At 61.4% G+C, this 18,829-nt stretch overlaps 3 protein-coding genes across 5 annotated transcripts in view; 2 read left to right on the forward strand and 1 right to left on the reverse strand.

The window, feature by feature from the left end:
- Positions 1 to 459: 459 nt before the first annotated feature.
- On the forward strand, positions 460 to 11,767 carry SYTL4 (synaptotagmin like 4). Of its 3 annotated transcripts, none has more exons than XM_026082734.1 (17): positions 460 to 805; positions 2,291 to 2,453; positions 2,635 to 2,850; positions 3,412 to 3,521; positions 3,663 to 3,777; positions 4,322 to 4,435; positions 4,762 to 4,891; positions 5,007 to 5,097; positions 5,292 to 5,395; positions 5,512 to 5,598; positions 5,999 to 6,177; positions 6,390 to 6,492; positions 7,790 to 7,951; positions 8,823 to 8,928; positions 9,407 to 9,506; positions 10,330 to 10,538; positions 10,766 to 11,070. In XM_026082734.1, exons 2-17 carry the CDS (start codon positions 2,344 to 2,346, stop codon positions 10,906 to 10,908), a joined length of 2,079 nt encoding a protein of 692 aa, XP_025938519.1. In that variant the 5' UTR covers positions 460 to 805; positions 2,291 to 2,343; the 3' UTR covers positions 10,909 to 11,070. The 3 variants fall into 3 exon arrangements, 2 of the variants coding, with proteins under 2 accessions (XP_025938519.1, XP_025938518.1); XR_003256163.1 differs by lacking the exon at positions 460 to 805 and adding an exon at positions 11,666 to 11,767 and having other exon boundaries at positions 1,011 to 2,453; positions 10,766 to 11,007; XM_026082733.1 differs by lacking the exon at positions 460 to 805 and adding an exon at positions 1,011 to 2,213.
- Positions 11,768 to 12,312: 545 nt separating this feature from the next.
- On the reverse strand, positions 12,313 to 16,924 carry SRPX2 (sushi repeat containing protein X-linked 2). Its single transcript, XM_026082727.1, has 10 exons — positions 16,855 to 16,924; positions 15,040 to 15,126; positions 14,760 to 14,951; positions 14,453 to 14,629; positions 13,993 to 14,119; positions 13,763 to 13,884; positions 13,468 to 13,647; positions 13,168 to 13,301; positions 12,972 to 13,093; positions 12,313 to 12,493 (listed from the first exon to the last, which is right to left on the reverse strand). Exons 1-10 carry the CDS (start codon positions 16,922 to 16,924, stop codon positions 12,313 to 12,315), a joined length of 1,392 nt encoding a protein of 463 aa, XP_025938512.1.
- A 1,607-nt stretch (positions 16,925 to 18,531) lies between these two features.
- TSPAN6 (tetraspanin 6) overlaps positions 18,532 to 18,829 on the forward strand; it is a 7,509-nt gene continuing 7,211 nt past the window's right edge. The window contains exon 1 of the mRNA XM_026082725.1: positions 18,532 to 18,545. Coding sequence (XP_025938510.1) covers positions 18,532 to 18,545 — 14 coding nt within the window. The remainder of the gene's footprint in view (positions 18,546 to 18,829) is intronic.

Consider the following 18,829-nt stretch of genomic DNA (forward strand, 5'->3'; position numbering starts at 1 on the left):
CCGGCTCGGGGGCGGCTGCCCGGCATCTGCGCCCGCGCCGCCGGCCCCGACGACGAGGCGCCCCGGCTGGGTCGCCGCCTCCTCCTCCTCCTCCTCCTCCTCCCCCTCCCCGCTCGCGGGGGGACGTTGCCGCGCGGGGAGCAACGGCTCCGCCGCCTCCGTGGGCAGCGCCGCGGCGGGCAGCGGGGCCTGCGGGGCTCGGCGGGAAACGCCGCCCTCTCCGTCCCGTCGCTCGAGCGGGGCCTCGCGGTGCAGCGGGCGAACGCCGCTTCGGTCCCCCCCGAAGGCCCGGCGCCGCGGGGCCGCGGAGCCGGCGGGCAGCGCGGGAGAGGCCTCGCGCCCGGGCGGCGGAGCGGGGAAGGAGCGGGGAAGGAGCGGGGAAGGAGCGACTTGGCTGCGCGCGGGCACCGCGGCGGCCGGGCCAGGCCGGTGCCGAGAGCGGTTCGCGTCGGGCAGGCCTGCCGCCCTCGTCGCCGCCTCTGCGCTGCTGCTTTTGCTGTTTCCCGTTCTGCGGGATGCAGGTTTGGGGGCTGCCCTGTGGTTGCTACAGGCCCTGGCTGCCGTAGGGACAGAACTAGCTCTGGAAAGCGGCAGCGAGCGGAGCTGGGGATGTGCCGGCGCGCCGCCGTGCTTGCTGCGCCCCTCGGTGCGAGCGGGAGACCCCCGCGTGCCCGGGCAGCCCTGCCGGGCCTCGCGGGAGCCCCCACATCCCGAGCAGTGCGTTTTGGACTCTGACACTCTCTGGGTTGGCTCTGCCCCTAAAAGCAGGTCTCAAGGCGTTGGTCTGGCTCTCGCGCTGCCTCGGGTACGCGGTGGGGCTGTGCTTTACTGCTTTCCAGATGCACGATGATACTTAAATCAATGGAAGTGCAGATGCCAAGTCTACCAGTAAAGCTCGCCCGCAGAGGAGGCGGCAGCAGTGCGTGCTGGACACGGCACACATCCTGGGGAGGTGGCTGGAGGGAGGGAACGGCTTGGGCAGGGTGGTGCTTTCCAAATAAGACGTTTCTATGCCAGACTCGAGAGCCTTATCTGCGGTAAGAGGCACTATTTACAATGTGACAACATCCTCTCCGCTGGCAGCAAGTCCCCGTCTTGCTTTCCCTTCATAGTTAAATTTCAAGCTGTGTGTGCACGCCTCTGAATCCCTTCTTGTAAGGAGGTCCTGGTTGGGCTCCGGTCTGAAGCTGCCCTCCCCTCCGCTGCCTCCGTTATCTCTGGCTGTAGCGATGGTGCGCGGTACTGCCCAGGAGACAGGAAGGTCACTCCCAGGCAGCGTCGGGAGCGTGGGCTTCCTGCCGCCTGCGCCGCGCAAAGCAAAACAAGCTGTAGATATCCCCTTGGCTGGAGGAAGCCACGGGTGGGAGCCAGCCGAGGACCTGCGGTGGCGCGCAGGACAGCGTAGACGGCTTTCCCGGTGCCGCGGGGTGACAGGGGTGTGCTGCAGACCAGCAGAACCTGTTCCTGCCCTGGGAGATGGTGCTCCTTGCCCTCAGCGCTGGGAGGTGCGCGTTTAGCCGGAGGTGGGAACGGGAGGTGCCCTACATATGGGCTGGAAACCGGCGTGCAGATGCAGTGAGCGTGCAGCCCAGGCACCCACCTCTAGCTCAGGCTGGAGCTCGTGTGGTCTCCTGGCCATGCCAGGCTCCGGGTGTCAGCAGGGCCGTGGTGTGAGGTGCCCCGGGCCTGACCCTCCTCTGCAGCTGTTGCGACTGCGCTCCTAGACTCCAGCTGTCCTGCTTGGGGAAGGGAGGAGCAGCTTTTCAAGCTGTTGCTCTGCTTGCGCAGCCTGGGCGAGCAGGAGGGGCAGCTGCAACGCTCCTTTCTTCCCCCGCCTAGGCCCTGGAGACACTGGGCATAAGCAGCAGTCACGCGAGAGGTATTTGGGGTGGTGTGCTGGAAAAAGGAGGTCTGAGAGCCCTGCCCGGAGAAGGCAGCGGAGACGACGTGCCCCGGGCAGGAGGCTGGCTGTGCAGGCTGTGTTGCAGGCGTGGGGGGGTTGAGCCACGCTGAGCTGGCTGGCGTCGGTACAGCTGCACGGCACGGTGAGAAATGAGGACGATTTGGGCTTGAAGCAGCATTGTGAGCATCTTGGCTGTTGCTGGTTTGGGCACCTTGGCTCTGCGTGGTGATCTGGGCCCAGCTGTGGCACCTCTGCAGCCAGGGACCCAGGAACAGCAGCCAGGCTTGTGCTGGAGGGGACTGGGCATCAGGTATTCATCGGGTGCTGCTGATGCGAGGGTGCAGCCTCCTGTGATGTGGCTGTGTTAACTGGCTTGCTTGCTCCTAGCACGAACAAGTCCAGCTACTCCTGGTGAGGGCGAGTGATCTCGGGGACGAGTGATGTCGGAGGCTGTGGATCTGTCTTTCCTGTCGGATGCAGAGAGGGATTTGATCCTGCAGGTCCTGCAGCGAGATGAGGAGCTCCGTAAAGCAGAGGAGAGGAGAATCAGGTGAGAACGTGGCTGGGCCAGGCAGGCTACTCGCTTCCCTGGTTTGCTCTAAAGTGACTGGAGGGGTGAGGGCTTGTGCAGTGGGGCTGGTTTGAACTGTGCTCTCGCTGGAGAGGTGGCTTTGCGCTAGTCTGGTGGTCTGGTGCAGCTCTGACTGCCCCTCGTGTTTGTGTCCGAGCAGGCGCCTGAAGAATGAGCTGCTGGAGATCCGGCGCAAGGGGGCCAAGCGGGGCAGCCAGCGCTACAGCGAGCGGACGTGCGCCCGCTGCCAGCAGAGCCTGGGCCGTGTGAGCCCCAAGGCCAACACCTGCCATGGCTGCAACCACTTGGTGTGTCGGGACTGCCGTTCCTATGGCCCCAACGGCTCCTGGCGCTGCAAAGTCTGCACCAAGGAGGCGTGAGTACACGGGCTGGGGGCCAAGCGGCAGGTACCTTCTGCTCCTCCTGTCCCCTTCCTCCTCCCAGTCACCCCAGCTTGACACCCCGTTGCCATCCCTTCCTCCTGCCCCTGCACAGCTGGGCTCTCGTCCAGCTCTGGGCTCTCAGCCTAGTCTGCGAGGCAATTGTCCCTGCTTTAGCTTACCCAGGTTCTCCTGAGGTGGATGCCCTCCACTGGGTGGTTTTTAAAAAAAACTGGGCCCTATCCCACTCTTGGGTCTCCTTCCTCCTCTCTACTCTTCACCCCTTATTTGACTCCACATATCTCCCCTGTGCCCCTTGTACAATTTGTGTTTCAAACACCCCAGGTTTTCTCCTTTTCTCCTTTGCCTCACCTGCCTTGCAAAACCCATCTTGGGCCTGTTATCTTCCCTGGAGCAGGACCTTGTCTTTGCACAGCCATGCACTGAATGTGCCCAGTTTGTCTGTGCTGTTCTTGGCCTGTTCCTGCCAGCGAGGGCAGCTGCAGGCCTGTTATGAGGTGCTGAGGATGGCCCCTCACTGCCCCCCTATCCTGCAGAGAGCTGAAGAAGACAACAGGTGACTGGTTCTACGACCAGAGGGTCAATCGCTTTGCCAACAGGCTGGGCAGCGACATTGTGCGTCTGTCTCTGCGGTACAAGACTGCAGGTAGGGGCTGTTGGTGAGGAGGTGTTGTGTAGGCAGTTGCCAGAGCTGCCTGGTGTGGAGTCGGTTGGGAACACCTTCACCCCACGGCTCTGGGCTGCCCTGCTGGGGTGCTTGCCCCTTCTGACTCTTCTCTCCTTTCAGCCAGCAAAAGGGAGACAGTGGGACAAACCCTCCTCCAGAAGGCACAGCTTAGCGATTCCAAAAGCTCCTCTGCAGCCCAGCAGAAGAGCCCCCAGGAGCCAAGGAAGGGGCCCAGGTGAGGAAGCCTGTTCTGTGGGAGCCTGCTCCCACCTTTGTGTTCACAAGCCAGCAGGGACCTTCTGCTCGGGCCTGTCCTCACCCCATCTCATCCTTCTTGTTTGGGAAGCATCCTGCTCCTCCTCTCTCAGGGTTTATGAGGAAACGGAGCAGATCTTGTGTCTGGGAGGGTTACAGATAGCCTGTCTGGGCCTAAAGGCTCTGGCTGGAGCAGTGGGTGCAGAGGAGATGGCTTGTCTCTAGCATTAACAAATGGGTGCTCTTTTCCTTGCTTGTGGCTCCTGCTGCTTTCTGTCCAGAGTCCCCTGCAGCTCCTACCTTCCCCTAGGCTAGGCCTGGCTGGACGGGGTGAACATTGGTCAAAGGGCTTTGGAGAAGGGGTGGAATTCTGCTGTTGCTCATGCTCCCGGCTCTAGCTCCTGTTGTCTGCTACAGTGATGGGAGAGAAGCTGCCACCCTGCTCTGATTCATGGCGTAGAAGGTCTCTCTCAGACTGGCCTTCTTGCCAGACAGGACATACCTGTGGTTTTGTTTGTCTGCAGTTTGTTTCCTGGTGCCTCAGACCCTCGGGATGGCAGGAGTGACACAGAGTCTGTGGAAAGCATGAGCCTGGACAGCTACAGACCTAGTCCTGGTGGTGTAGGGGGCAGTTGTAGGTAAGGGGTTCCCTGGGGAAGGTCTGGGCAGTTTGCCTGTGGCAATACTGGTCTGGCTGAGAATGAGTACCTTCGTCTGAAGGGTGGTTTTGTCTGATCACCTTTTTGGTCTAGTGAGGGAGAGGTTGGCTCTTCTTGCTGGGCTGCAACGTTGCCCTGGGCAGGCAGGTCCTCTGCTCTCAAGGCTGGGATGCTCCAGCCTTGCTTGCAGGGCTGCTCAGAGCTTGTTGTGAGAGCGCAGTTCCCAGCCAATAATTGGTTTCCAGCAGTGCTGCTTTTGGCTCCAGGCTGGACTGAGATAGGTTATTTCTCTATGGTGTCTGCAGGACGAACTCTCTGGATAAAGCTGCTCCCCTCAAAGAGGGAAAACAGGTTGCTGCACCAGCAGGGCCTGCTGCATCCAGTCTGACCCTCCCTGCCCGCTCCAGACATACGCTTCCTGCTGCTGATGGACGGGTGCGTGTCACTGCTCTTCCAAGGCTCAGCTTTGTCCTGTGGGCTCTGCGGCTGGGAGCTCTGTGGAGCCCGAGTCCTGCTCCACTCTGAAATGGCAAAGGCTTTTTCTTCCTAGGAGGCTTCTGTGGGAAACCGAAGTAGCATGTTGGTGGATGAGCATGAAACTATATTCAAGAAGAATCCCCGGAGGGTTGTGAGACCTGCGGGTGAGAGCACTGAAGACAAAGGGGAGACTTGTGAGCTGATCTGTGTGGGGGTGGACAACCAGTTCTCTCTGGGCTGTGTTGTGGCTTTGGCGCAGATATAAGAGGTTCGGGCAGCTCCTTGCAGTGAGGGAGCAGTGGGGCTCTGCCTGTCTTGTAACATGCCTCCTCACCCTGTCTTCCCATCTCTCATGCAGACTACACCAAGTCAGTGATTGACCTGCGCCCGGAAGGCTTTGTGGGTGAAAGCAGCTCTTTGGGAGACAGAAGCAAATCAGTCCCTGGCCTCGCCACGGAGCTGGTAAGATCCCTCAGGGTGCTGTGGACATGTGTGTGAGGCAGAGAAGCTGGCTGTATGGGTGACTGTGCCCAGCCTCCCTGGCCCTCCCCACACGGGTGGTTTGTCCCTCATTGCAGGATGAGGAAGAGGAGGACATCGATAACCTGGTGGAGATCCATCGCCAGAGGGTGGCCCGGGGCAGCATGCGCAGCGGCACATCCTCCGTGAGTCCCCGTGGCTTGGCCACGCTCTCCCTCCCCTTGTGATGCTCCAGGAAGAAAACATGGAGAAGGGTGGCTTTGGCTGGTTGTAGGAGGGAGGCAGGGCTGGCTGCACGTGGGATGCAGGGGCAAGAGAGCTGGACACCGAAGCTTGGTTCCTTTCCACGGAATTTAAAATATGGAGGCCCAGCTATTTCCCATGGAGCCTGAATATGAATGAAAGACGCTGGGTCACCAGCTGCAGCCAAGGAGGGCTGGTGTCAGGATCAGAGAGGGATTAGGAAAAGCTGCTGTGTAGAAGAGGCCTTGGGTATAGTGCTTTGCAGACTTACAGGGAGGAGCTTGCTGAGGAGAAAGAGGGGATGCTAAAGCTGCCCGGGTTCAAGCCTGCCGTGTCTTCCAGAGCACCCTGGGGAGCCTGGTCAGCGTTTACAGTGAGGCCGGTGACTTCGGGAACATCGCAGTCACAGGGGGAATCTCCTTTTCCCTGAGCTACGAGCAGAAGACACAGACCTTGTTCATTCACGTGAAGGAGTGCCGCCAGCTGGCCTACGGCGACGAGGCCAAGAAGCGCTCCAACCCGTGAGAGCTGGGAGGGCAATGGCGGGGCGAGCGGGGAGGGGCAGGCGGTGGTGCTGTGTGGACTGTGGGCACAGGGTGTCCAGGAGAGCTGGGAGCAGTAAGTGGGGGGTGTTGGCGAGGCAGGAGGTCTGGGCTTGTTCTGGGGAGCAAGGAGATGATACAGGCTGGTTCTGGGGAGACCCTGGTGAAATGCTCCCTGCTCCTCCCTTCAGATATGTGAAGACCTATCTTTTGCCTGACAAATCCCGACAAGGGAAACGCAAGACGACCATCAAACGCAACACCGTCAACCCCCTGTACAACGAGCTGCTGAAGGTAAGTGGAGATGGGCTGGAGGAAGGATGCAACCATCTCCAGGCCCCTTCTTCCCCTCTGGAGGCTGGGCAGACACTCAGCCAGTGGGGACACTACGCAACAAGCTGTCCTCTGCCTCTAACCCTTAATTCAGCCCTTGTTCCCCTGGCAAAGGGGGAACAGCCTCCCACTCCAAGGCTGTGGTCACCAGCAGGGAATGCGCTCCAAACCCTGAGGAGGTGGAGGCTCTCTGTCCAGGCATTGTGCCCTGAAACCTAGAAAACACCATCCTGGCCTGGATCACTGCTTTACTGTCACTGTGGTGTCAAGGTCTTGGCTGCCATGGTGGTGTGGAGGCACAGCTGAAGTTGTGAACCTGTGTCTCTCTCACAACCTGTGTTCCTGGCTCTGCTGGCATTCCCCAGAGCAGGTGCCTTCTGTTTAGCCCACCAAGCTGACCTTGCTTTTCCTTGGAAAAGGCTCCTTACTGCAAGGCTCTTGCAGCCTGGTTACGTTAGTGGGGAGGGCAGCACGGCTGCAGAAGCAGAGATAAGCAGTGCTGGGCCCCAGCAGCAGAAACTTTCGGTGCTGCCCTCTGCATTCCCAGTCCCTGCTGCGGCTGGCACAGGACGTGTGGGAAAGGCTGGCCTCCTTCCCCGAGCCCTGCCGTGCAGAGGCAGCGCATCACTGAGGTCAGGCACTCTCTGGACAGGAAGTAAGTGGGAACTGGAAAGCATAGCTTGGTTTCCAGGCTCTTGTGGCTCAGGATCCGCAGCCCCTGAGCTTGCTTAGATCTTACGCCCTGACCACCTGAGGCTTAGTGGGCTTCCTGCCTGCGGTAGGAAGGAGTGAGGTGGTCGAGTGCTACGAGTCCCGTCCCTGGCTCTGCGTGGTCTCTGAGGGCGGCTCACCTGAAGGGCATGTGCTCTTACAGCAGGGGCTGCTGTCCTGGGACTTTGAGCTTTCAGCAAGCTTGAAAAGGAAGACAGGCTTCTTTGTGCCTCAGTTGCCCCTCAAGCCTTTCTCCCTTTCTGTTTGAGGACTGCGAGCTGTCTGCAGTGCCTGCTGTGCACTGACGGTGTATGCCAAGTCTGTACCCCGTCTGGCATTGCCTGCTGTGAGGAAGCTGCCAGACAAAGCCCTGCCTGTGGCAGTAGTCCAGGTGCTGTGTAGGAGCCCAGAAAAGGTGGGACAGCAGAGCCTGAGGGCACCATCCCTCTTCAGTCCTGGGGAAGTTCCAAGCAGCATCCTGGAAGCTACCACTGGTTCACCTGTGTGGTGTTTTTTTTTTTTTTTTTCTTTCCGTCTCTCTTCCTAGTACGAGATTAATAAGTCCCTCCTGCTTGCAAGGACACTGCAGTTCTCGGTCTGGCACCATGATCGCTTTGGCCGAAACACATTCCTGGGGGAGGTGGAGATCCCAATGGACTCCTGGAACTTCGACAGCCACCTGGAGGAGTTTCTCCCCCTGCATGGCAAGGTACTGACCCTGTAGCCCCAGCATCCATCTGCCTGCACAACCTCCCTTGTGGGACTCCAGTGTGGAAGAGAGAAGCTCCCAGGGCTTTTGCTGTCTGTCGCTGCTGTGATAGGGCTTTCTCGCGAGCCTTTATGTCCTTTGTAGTGTTGCTCTTGCATGACCTTAGTGGGCAGAGTCTGAGTGCTACTGCAAGGCTTGAGCTAATTCAAACCTGTGGAGAGATGAAGACCCCAGCCCAGATAGCCATACTGTCATAGTAAAGAAAGCAGAGCTTCTGTCCGAGTCTGGCTCCCTTCTTCTCAGTATACCTCCTGTGGGATGTCAGATATTGTCATTCTGCTTGCTTGGCTACTCCCACACTGAAGCTCTTTCCCCTCTCCCTGCCCGAGCAAGGAAGAATTTAAGCCAAATTCAGGGAAACAAATGGGGGAAATTGGATTCAGCATCCTGTTGGGGGCTGCAGAACAGGATAGTAAGTGGCTGCAGCCTCTGACATTGTATAGCGGGGTTGCAACAGCAGATGCTTCCGCTGCTGGAGTTATTTAGGAGTCTGGTTTTCTTGACTAGCTTGGGTATTCCAACCTCAGCCCTCTGCGCTGCTGGGGCTCAAACAACTTGTGGTGGCTGAGCTAAATGGGGTTTCCCGAGGGATGTAGTCAAAACAGCATCCCAGAGGAGCTGGGTTTTTGAGTCTGATCTGGTGATTACTGGAGTGGGTCTGCAGACATTTGTGCTGGCCAAGCCAGCTCTAGAAAAAACCAAGCCTTTTGGCCAAGCATGAGTAGTTTGCTCTGTGCAGACCAGGTTGTTGCTGCATTCACTTTGGCTTCTCTAATAGTTCTGTGATAATCCAGCCTTTGCCTCTCTGCAGATTGGGACTGATGCTGCTGGCTTCCACCAGTACAAAGGGGAGCTGGTTGTCTCTATGAAGTACATCCCGTCTCCCAAGCATCCTGGGGCTGGGAATGGCAGGAAGGGTGAGTGGTGGAGCGCTAAGATCTCTGTGTAGCCTGGGGTTATTTGTTGCCCTCCACAGAAAATTCCCATCTCCAAACACCTAGCAGCCCTATGGGAATTGCTCATGGCCACACAGGAAGCTGGTTCTGGGTGGATTTCTTGGGTTGTAGCACTTCAGTCTTCTTTTCTGAAACATCTGCTCTGGGTCACTGCAGGCCTCACTCCACTCAGGCTGGCTGTGCGGTTCCAGTGTTTTCCTGTGTCGACCAGGTTTGCGAGTGCTGTTCCCTGTACTGGGGTGAACTGTCAGGCCCTGTCTTGAGTGACTCTCTGCCTTTGCCTCAGCAGCCAGGGCCGGTATGGGAGGAGGCAGGAGGAGTTCTCACCTGGGATCTGTACCTGCCTTGGAGGTGAAGGCCATTCTGCAGGACCTTTCAGGAAGGAAGCTGTGGCCAAAATGGGGGTTAATGCAATCTTGCTGTGTTGGGGCTCTTACAGGCAAAACAGGGGAAGGCGGTGAGCTCCAGGTCTGGATCAAAGAAGCAAAGAACCTCACAGCTGTCAAATCCGGGGGGACATCAGACAGCTTTGTGAAGGGGTGAGTGTGGGTAGCAGGTTGGGAAGTGGGGAAGGGAGGCTAAGGAAGATGTGAGTAAAAGCACTGTCTCCCTGACTGCATCCCAGGGCACTTCCTAGAACTGGTATGGAGATTTAGGGGAGGGAGGTGGTCTCTCTGTTAGCTGCCCTGTGCTGTCTGTGTTTTCACTCTGAACATCACTGTCTGTCAGTCTCTTCCTGGAGACAAAGAGCTGTTGGTAGCACACTCTTGGGTTTTGGACACCTGAGAGGAGCTGCTCGGTGTTTGTGAGGTCTGTGGCTTGTTCAGTGTGGTCAGAGGCTGCATACATGGGTCCCCTGAGCAGGAGAGGTGAGATGGACGTGCTGTTCCCATGGGCTTGGCTTTCTATCCAGACTAGCAGGGCCATGAGCCAGAACTGGGTCCTCAAGGAGCTGCCATCCACTTGTCTTAGCTGAGGTTGCTCAGGCAACCAGGAAGCTGCGACTTGGGCTGTGCTGGGGCAAGAGGGGTCTCATCTGTGTCTCCAGTGCTAAGGCTGCTCTGTTGGTTCTGTCTGTAGACAGGCACGTGTTGGGGAAGCACATGAGGCAATGCAGCGGCAGGTAGAGCAACCTCTTGCCCTGCGTGCTTGCAGTCTGCTGAGCTGCTTAAGGAGTTGGGGCAGAGACCCAGCTCCCTCCAGGCCATGGTATTCCTTCTTCTCAGACCACACTGGGGAAGGTGGGACCCAGGCCTGGTCCCTGTGGTGCTGAGGGCAGGCATCAGGCCTAGCTGCCTCAGCTCCTGAGGGAGAAGGTGGCTGTTGTAGGGGGTGCTAATTCTGAAGGCACTGTTTTCCCAGCTACCTCCTGCCACATAAAAACAAGGCCTCTAAGAGGAAGACTCCTGTGGTGAAGAAGACCCTGAACCCTCACTACAACCACACCTTTGTCTACAATGGCATCAACCCAGAGGACCTGCAGCACATCTGCCTGGAGCTGACAGTCTGGGACCGGGAGCCACTATCCAGCAATGACTTCCTGGGAGGCGTTCGCTTGGGCGTGGGGAATGGTGAGGACCCCTGGGGATTATGCTCCCAGGGGACAGCTGGGATCTGTTTTTGGGGGCATGAGAAAAGCTAAAGCCTGCAGTCCTGATGGGAGGTGGAGATGCCCCATGTATTGCGTGGCCTCTCAAACCCTTGGGACAAGCATCCTTGCCTGGAGCTGCCTTTCTGCTGTAGGGAAGCTGCTCGTGTGCAGAGGCCTACAGTAACCTGTCTGTCACCTTTCTCCAAGGCATGAGCAATGGGCAAGCTGTGGACTGGATGGACTCTACAGGTGAGGAGCTGAACCTGTGGCAGAAGATGTGCCAGTACCCAGGCTCGTGGGCAGAAGGGACACTCCAGCTCCGTTCCACCATGGCGAAACTGAGGCCATAGGCATTGGCACGGGCACCAGGATTGACCCTACAGGTGACACAGGCACTCTGGAGCTGCAGTCACAGCACGGCCAAGGGCCAAGGCCAGACCCAGGCAGAGGTGCCAAACTTATTTTATTTTTTTCCATATTTTAATAAACACGACCTTCCTTCTAAACAGGCTTGGGCAGAAAGGCTTCTTGGGTTCAGCTGCTTTTATTTTAAAGTGGTTTCCTTTTGTCTTAGAATCTGGACTGAATTTAAGGCCGAATTTGAGTCCTTGTGGACTTTCCCTTCTTTTTTTCCCCAGGCAAAGTGCTTTGAAATGTGTGGGGCTTTTTTTTTTGGTTTTGGGTTTTTTTTGTTTTTGTTTTTTTTGTTCTCTCCTCCTCCCACCCCCTTTGTTTCACAATCTGCTCCTTCTTTGTCTTCTCCACCCTCCTGCCTCAGGATGCCACTGCCACAAGGACTCTGAGTCTGAGGCAGCAGTGAATGCCCCTGGTTGTGGGGCCTGGATGGGAGCAGTGTTGGTGTCTTGCTGGACAAGACATGCAGGCTCAGCTGGCATGTGTGGGGCTGAGCTGTGGGCTCCAGAGCTGGGGTCTACCTGGGGGAGGACAGTGGTGATGTGGGGTGGCACTGTACAGTTCCCCATGGGCAGTGGCCCTGTTCCTGCACACAGAACTAGTTTCTGCTGCCTCTCTGATGCAACATGCTCCTAGTACTGACTTTTTATACAAATTTATTCATGTCAAGTTAATATTCTACTGCCAAAACAGTTTCCAGGAAGAGTGCCACATTGCTGGGTGGAAGGAGAGGCAAATTGTAGGGTACAGATTACGATCTGTTGGGGTGGTTTGTGCACTGAATGTCTGTTACTGTGTCTTTTGAGCGTGGGGCCCTCTGCTTTTAATAAAGGCTTTCCGCCAGCCCTGGCTCCGTCAGGAATCTGACATCAGCACCCGGCCGGCTGGTGGGGGCTGACCCCCAGGCGATGAGGGAGCGGGTTCAAGTTGCATATGGGAAAAGATGAGGGTGAAGCTGCTGCATGAGGCTTACGTGCCGTTGCCTTGCCGGTCCTTGCCCTCTGGCAGCTCTCGCTGGTGTGGAAGCACTCGGCCATGGTCTGTCCTCATGTCAGGCACCCTGCTCCCCCCTGCAGGGCTGGGGACTCTCTCCTGTGCCAGGTTGCACAGAGGTGCTCCAGCATCTCCTGATGCTCCCGGCTGTTCAGCAGTGGGGACCCCTGTCTGGTCCTGTCCTCCCCTGTCTGGTCCTGTCCTCCCCTGCCTGAGACTGGCTCCCCTTCCCCCAGAAGTCCTTGGCACCCTGGTCCTCCTCTACAGTGGGCGACTAGAAAAGCAGAAAGGAATTTGTCTGTTCTCTAAGGCTGGGCTGGCGGGAGGGTCCCCCTGGCCATGCTGCCTCACTCGCAGGTGTCCCCGCTCTGCGCCCTCTGGGCTGCCTCCTGCTGGCTCAACAAGTAGGTGTCGATGAAGTCAAAGAGCTCCTCAGGGGTGACGGGCAAGATGTAGCGCTCGCGGTCGGTGCCTGCTTTGTCCAGCAGCACCATGTTGAAGTGGGAGCGGGTGAGGTGCAGGAACTGCCTGGGGATGCAGAGGGAAGCCATCTGGTGAGGAGCGAGGGCCATGGGGCCCCCCCGGTTCAGGGTGCAGCACGCCTACCCCAGGACCCCCACAGCTGTGCTCAGGCCTTCCTGAGCGTGGTGGACTTGCACCTCTTCCTCAGGTTTCTGTGCTGCCAGGATGCTTTGGGGCCTCCAGATTCAGACTCTGGGCCCCAAGCTTTACCAGGGGTGTCCTAACATCACATGGGCCCCTCCAGTACAGCAGGGAAGGGGGGTCCTGAGAGCTGGGCTGCCGGTGAACCCAGGTGTGAGCCTTGTACCTCACTAGCCCCTGAGATTGCACTGCAGGAGTCACCCCAACAGCCCACCGTGGTCCCCCTGCCCCAGTTCTCCCGAAAGTGTTGCCCTGGCTCTCCAGGACAGGCTGGTCCTGCTGCTCTGGTCCAAAGGGCTGCAGGCACCCTGCGGCCAGCCTGCTCCATCCCCCCTCCCAGTACCTGAGCTCCTCAATGATGCCGGTGGAGAGCTGGTGCTCCCGGATGCGGCCCACCTCGCGCGGGGGCTGCCCCACCAGCTCGATGATGGTGACGTGACGCAGGTCCAGCCCGCACGTGGCTTGCTGCAGAGACGGAGATGGGGGTGGTGAGAGGGTGCTGGTGGGGGGTGAGAAAGAGGGTGGCGGGAGGGCCTCACCTGCAGCATGGAGATCTGCATCTTGTAGTAGCGGTTAGCGGGGTCAGGGGCTGAGATGAGGAGCAGCCGGCGTTTCTCGTAGAACTGATCCAAGAGGCTGGCGGCCGAGTTCACGTCCGTGTTGATCTGCATGGCTGGGGCGAGAGGCGAGCGCGTGAGCGCGTGAGCGCAAGGAGAGATCCCGTCTCGCTCCCCGTTGCCCCTCTGCCTCTTGCCCCCTGCGCCCCTCTCCCAGGCACCATCTCCCTGGGGCACGGGGCACCTCCACGGGCAGCTCCTCCCCTGTCCCAAGCCGCTTACGTGCACAAGTGGGCTGCGAGCCTGTCCACTGCTGGCTGGACTGGCAGACCCGCAGGGGGGTGCCCTGGCGCTCGTAGCCCCCGTCGCACAGGTACTCGCAGGTGGCCCCGTAGTTGTTGCCCGCAGAGGTGCAGGAGACGTAGCCGTGCTGCGGCGGCTTCAGGACGGGGCAGCGCCGCACTGCGAAGCGGGAGGCCGGGTGAGGGCGGGCGGCCGAGCGGGCTGGGGGCCGCGGGGCACGGAGCCCGGTGCGGGGAGCAGGAGGGAGCCGGCGGCCCCAGGGAGCCCGCTTCACCTTGGACGCGGATGCTGAACTTGCAGCTGGCTCGGTTGTACGCCTGGTCGTGGGCGGTGTAGCGGATCACGTGCTCTCCTTCGGCGAACTCGGAGCCCGGCTCGGGGCCCCGCAGCGTCACCCTGCGCCCACGGACAGGTTCCTCGGTCAGGGCCCCGGGAGGGGTGCTCAGCCATCGCCCGGCACGGCCCCCGCCCCGGCCGGAGGGGCTGCGGTGCCGCCGCGCTCACCGCTTGATGATGCCGTCGGCAGAGTCCTTCACGCGTGGAGGGTCCCAGTACACCGTGGCGGTCAGCTTGCCGGGCTCCGCTATCCGCTCGCGGGAGTCCGGGCAGCGGATCTTGGGCGGCTCAATATCTGCCCCCAGAAGGGAAAAATAAGCTCAGGGAACCTGTGTGTGCCGGGGCCGTCCTACAAGAGTGGGGCCGCCGGGGATAAACGCCGGGCAGAGGACGCCGCGGGTGCAATCCCAGCACCGAGCAGCCAGGCTCGGCCCCGGTCCCGGAGCCGGGCACCCAGCACCCACCTGAGCTCTGGGGACAACAGCGCCTTGGGGAGAAGCAGGGACGAGGGCCCCTGGGCCCAGAGGAGCGGGAAGCCGGGGTCGGCAGGGGCGACACTCGCCGGGATGGAGATGAGTGCTTGGACCGGCGGCAGCAGGGCCGGGAGGACGGTAGGGAGAGAATTTACCTACACAGATTGGCTCGCTCCCGCTCCAGCGCCCGTCCTCCATGCACGTCCGGCTCCGGTCACCCTCCAGCTGGTAGCCAGGCAGGCAGGTGTAGTCGCAGCGGGAATCCATCTGCACGCCGGCCGAGCACGCGTAGGAGCCCCGCAGCACCGCCGGCAGCACGTGGCATCGGATTTCTGGGCCAGAGAGAGCAAAGAGGGGAGGGAAGCGGCCGGGGGTGGCCGCCCCGCCAGGGCGGCGGGCAGAGCGCCCGGCCCGGCGGCACCGCGGGGATGCCGGCAGCCCCGACCGCCGGCAGGCACTCACGGCGGCAGTAGGCTATCCCGGACCAGTGGCGGCTGGGCAGGCACTGCACGGCGCTGCGCCCCACCAGCCGGTAGCCGCGGGCGCAGCTCAGCTCGCAGCGCGTGCCCAGGCTGCTGCGGTAGGTGCTGCCCCGGGGCGAGTAGCAGGTCGCCTCTCCGCGGTGGATGTTGAGCGTGGCGCACCACTGGGGCACTGCGGGGGGGGGAGACGGGCGGTGAGCAGGGGACCCGGCCTTGCCGTGCCTCAGTTTCCCCGCGAGGCGGGCTCGGGATGCCGGTACCTCGGCGGTAGTCCAGGGCGGGCTCGGGGGGGGCCTCTTCCACGTACACTTCGTTGGTGTGGCTCTCGGCGGAGTAGTAGCCGGACCCTGGGCAGGAGGAGAGGAGAGGAGAGGGGTTGCGTTGGGTTTGGCGATGGTGCCCGTGGCCGGGCGGCGATGCCTCCCCGTGGAACAGCGCACTCCAGCCCCGAGGCGTCCCAGACGGGCTCAGCTGGAGCCACAGGGCCCACGCTGCGCGGAGCAGCCCCCGGCCCCATCGGAGGGGGAGCGCGGCCGGCAAGAGCCCAGTTTTGTGACCCTCCGGCATCCACAAAACGCCGAGCCCGGCTTCCCTGCGGGAAGGTAACGGGCCAGGGGCCGATGCTGGGGAGGAAGCGCGGAGAGGGCCGGCGCCGCTCCCCCACAGCCCCTCGGCTCATCAGGGCTGGCCGCGACATTCCCCAGCGCTGAGCTCACGCTTCCGCTGGATTTCCGCCGGCTCCGGCCCCCCTCCTCGCCGCCCCTGCTGCGCGGGGGAGCCCACCCGAGCGCGCTCCCCGCTCCAGCCCCACGGCCTTGCGTGGCACTTTTCCTTTAGCCTGGAAAAGGGGTGCTGGGCGCAGCGGGAGCCCCGCTGCTGCTGCGCAGCCCGGCCCGGCAGGACCCACCTCCTCTTCCCCCCGCTCCTGCTTTTGGAAAGGGGGGTATATACGAGCTGAGGCCGATCCAGCCAGCAGCCCCTCTGTCACGTGGAGGAAACTTCATTACAAATCTTTCCTACACGAACTTTGCACAGAGCGACTCCCCACCGCTTCCCACAAACTGCATTAAGTCACCCACTCGTTTCCACAAAGCCTTTTATCCTGCCATCCTTCCCACGCCGTCCGGCGCCAAAGAAAGAGAGCTGCCTCCAGGGAGCGGAGCGGCCCGCGGCGAGCACGGGGCTGGCACCGGCCAGACACTGGCACCAGGGTGGCCCGGCAGCGGGGAGGCGCCGGGGGCCGTGGCCGGGAAGCAGGGCTGCTGCAGCCCATCGGCTCTGCCCGGCAGCCCCGGGGTGGCTGCTTTCCCGGGGGGCTGCCGAGCCGAGCCGAGCCGGGGACGCAGACGTGCTCCTTCGCTGGGGATGTGCCCCTTTGCCGCAGACATGCTGTTGAATTGCACGTGTTCCCTTTCCGTTGCAAACGGCGCCTTTTCACTCTCAGCTGGCGCCAGCTCCCAGCCCCGGCTGAACTGGGCAGGCAGCGTGGCTGGAGACAGCAATACCTGGCAGCACAGCAAGGAAAGGAGAAAGGAGCAGGGAAGGGAGAACCACCCTGCAAAGAGCAGGGAAAGAGCTTTCACCTGAGGTGATCCAGGGAGCCGGATCCCTCCACAGCGCTGCGGCCGGCTGGCTGAGCCGGTGCGCGGTGGCTGGGATGCCGCAGGGAAGGAACGGGTTTCCCCAGCAGCAGCCAAGAGCCTTGCCCGGGCTGTCCAGCCACGGGTGGGTTTGGGTCTGAGCGCTCCGAGCAGCCGTCCAGGCAAACATCTGCCGGCCAATGGCTCCAGTGGGAGCAGGGAGGCAATGGAAAAGTTTAGGCTCCGCAAGCAGGGCCATGACGGAGAGGTTAGTTATTTACTCATCCCTGGATGCCTCCCAGCCCCACGGCTGCATCTCCTCTCCTCCCCAGCGCAGGCACTGATGCTCTCCCCGGCATCGCTGCACCCGGGCATCCGTCCTTCCTCCCCGACGCTTGCCGTCCCAAATCGGGACCCTTGCAGGCAGCCAGCCTGGGGAGCCACCGGCCCCGCGAGCCTCGCTGTGCCCGCGCTCCCGCGCGCCGCAGCGCTCACCTTCATGCCACGTGGATGACACCAGCCGGGTGAGGAAGACCAGCAGGACGGGGGCCGCCTCCTGCGCCATGCCGGGGGCAGCGGGCCGGGGGCCGCGGGGCAGCCGAGCGCCCGCCGCGAGCGCCGAGACGGGCTTTCAGCAGGACCGGCCCTGCTGTCGCCTCGTCGCCGCTCAGACGTGCTGCGCTGCTGCTTGGCTGCGCTGGCCGCGCTGAGCAAACCTCCTTTCCCCCGTGCTGCCTATCCCAAACATTCAAAAGGCATGAGTCAGGCCCTTCGAAGCGACGGGATTGTCAAAAATAACTTACACGATTGCTTATTTTTCAATATACCTTCTGCTTCTTTTTGAGGCTTTAAGGGGTTGTCAGATCTTTCTTCGCAACCAGGAGAGCCAGACGCCTCTTTTTAAGCAAGAAACAGTAGAAGAGCCTCTACCGCCCCTGCCAGACTCCTGGAACGGGAGCTCTGGAGACGGGAGCCTGAGGACAAAACCACAGGAATCAGGACCCCTTCTTTCCACCGGTCGAGGGCTGGCGAACGCAGCACTAGCCCAGGCTGAAACAAGAAAGGAGAAACGTTGCTGCAAACTCCGCAGCTGGAAACAAGTCCCAAGGCAAACAATTCCAGCCCGGGCCCCTTTTCCAGCTGAAATCCAGCCCCTGTCAGGCAGAGGTAATAAACTCCATTTATTAGCATCCCGGAGCCCAGTTCTCCGCTGCCCTGTGTCTTACGCAGTGGAGCAGTAGGTGGAAAAGGAGCTGGATCCGTCCAGCAGTTTTTACGCAGATATAAAGGACTGCACAAAGGGAAGGGCAGCGGGGATTGGAGCGCAGCGCGAGCAGGTACAGCCGGGCGAGGAGCAGCGCCCATCTGAATGCGCTAATTATGTGGCGGCCAGGCTGGGTAAACCCGCTAATTAATAACGCAGCTGTCCAGAGCAAGAGAGGTCTGTTTTTTCCAGGTCTCCCTGCGGGGTTTGTTTGCTGTCTGGGCTCCGGCAGCCAGCACGCACCTCCCGGCCACTGCCGGGGAAGAGGACGCGTGGACAGACGGGCTCGGGACGAGAGCCGGGCACCTGCAGCAGCCCTGGGGTCTGTCTGTCCGTCCGTCCTGCCAGGCAGCTGCCCCTCAGCACGGCACGGCACGGCACGGCACGGCACGGAGCGGCACCCCGACAAGCCGTGCTGGCACTGCCCTGTCCGCGGAGTGGCGACCCGCCGGGGCCTTGGTCCCCCCACGCCCTCCTGGGGGCCCCGGGGCTGGGGCTGGCCGGGGCAGCCCTTACCTGCGGCGCCGCGAGCCCCTGCTCCCCGCTCCGGCCACGCCGCCGCCAGCGGTTCGCTCCCGCGCCGCTGCAGCGCGCTAACGCTGCCCAGATGTGCGCAGCAGCGCCTGCCAGCATCCCCTTAAAGCTGTACTGCCGGCGGCGGGGTGCGGGGCAGCGCGGGGCACGCGGGGGGCAGCGCGGGGGGCAGCGGGGGCCCTGCGGGCGTTGGGCAAGGCCGCTCTGCCTGGGGCGTCTGTGGGCAGAGATGCGGGTCCTGCCGGGGTGGGATCAGGGCCAGGACTGGGACCGCGTCGCCCACCCATCAGGGCAGGAGGGGACCGGGCAGGAGGGGGGGCAGGATGGGGACATGGGGCAGGGCTGGGGGGATGTGGGGGCAGCACAGGGGTGACATGGGGCAGGGCTGGTACATGGGGCAGGATAAGGTGACATGGGGAAGGACAGGGGTGACATGGGGCAGGGCTGGGGGGACATGGGGCAGGATAAGGTGATATGGGGCAGGACAGGCTGGGACATGGGGCAGGACAAGCTGGGACGTGGGCCTGGATGGAGGGACGTGGGGCAGGACAGGCTGGTAGGACGTGGGGGCAGCATGGGGCAGGACAGGGAGGACACAGGGCAGGATGGGAGGACATGGGGCAGGGCTGGAGGGACATGGGGCAGGATGGGGGGACATGGGGCAGGATGGAG

This window comes from Apteryx rowi, unplaced genomic scaffold (genome assembly GCF_003343035.1).
Source record: "Apteryx rowi isolate R43461 unplaced genomic scaffold, aptRow1 scaffold_59, whole genome shotgun sequence".
NCBI lineage: Eukaryota > Metazoa > Chordata > Aves > Apterygiformes > Apterygidae > Apteryx > Apteryx rowi.

Bases quoted from the DNA above. Each gene is read 5' to 3' on its own strand.
- SRPX2 (XM_026082727.1), bottom strand. From the start codon at position 16,924: ATGGCGCAGGAGGCGGCCCCCGTCCTGCTGGTCTTCCTCACCCGGCTG. The intron at 13,648-13,762 runs GTGAAGCGGGCT...CCCGCTTCGCAG, and splicing joins GTTCAGCATCCGCGTCCAAG to TGCGGCGCTGCCCCGTCCTG. The intron at 13,302-13,467 runs GTAAGCGGCTTG...CTCTCGCCCCAG, and splicing joins CTCGCAGCCCACTTGTGCAC to CCATGCAGATCAACACGGAC.
- SYTL4 (XM_026082734.1), top strand. From the start codon at position 2,344: ATGTCGGAGGCTGTGGATCTGTCTTTCCTGTCGGATGCAGAGAGGGAT. The intron at 2,851-3,411 runs GTGAGTACACGG...CCTATCCTGCAG, and splicing joins AAAGTCTGCACCAAGGAGGC to AGAGCTGAAGAAGACAACAG. The intron at 3,778-4,321 runs GTGAGGAAGCCT...GTTTGTCTGCAG, and splicing joins GAGCCAAGGAAGGGGCCCAG to TTTGTTTCCTGGTGCCTCAG.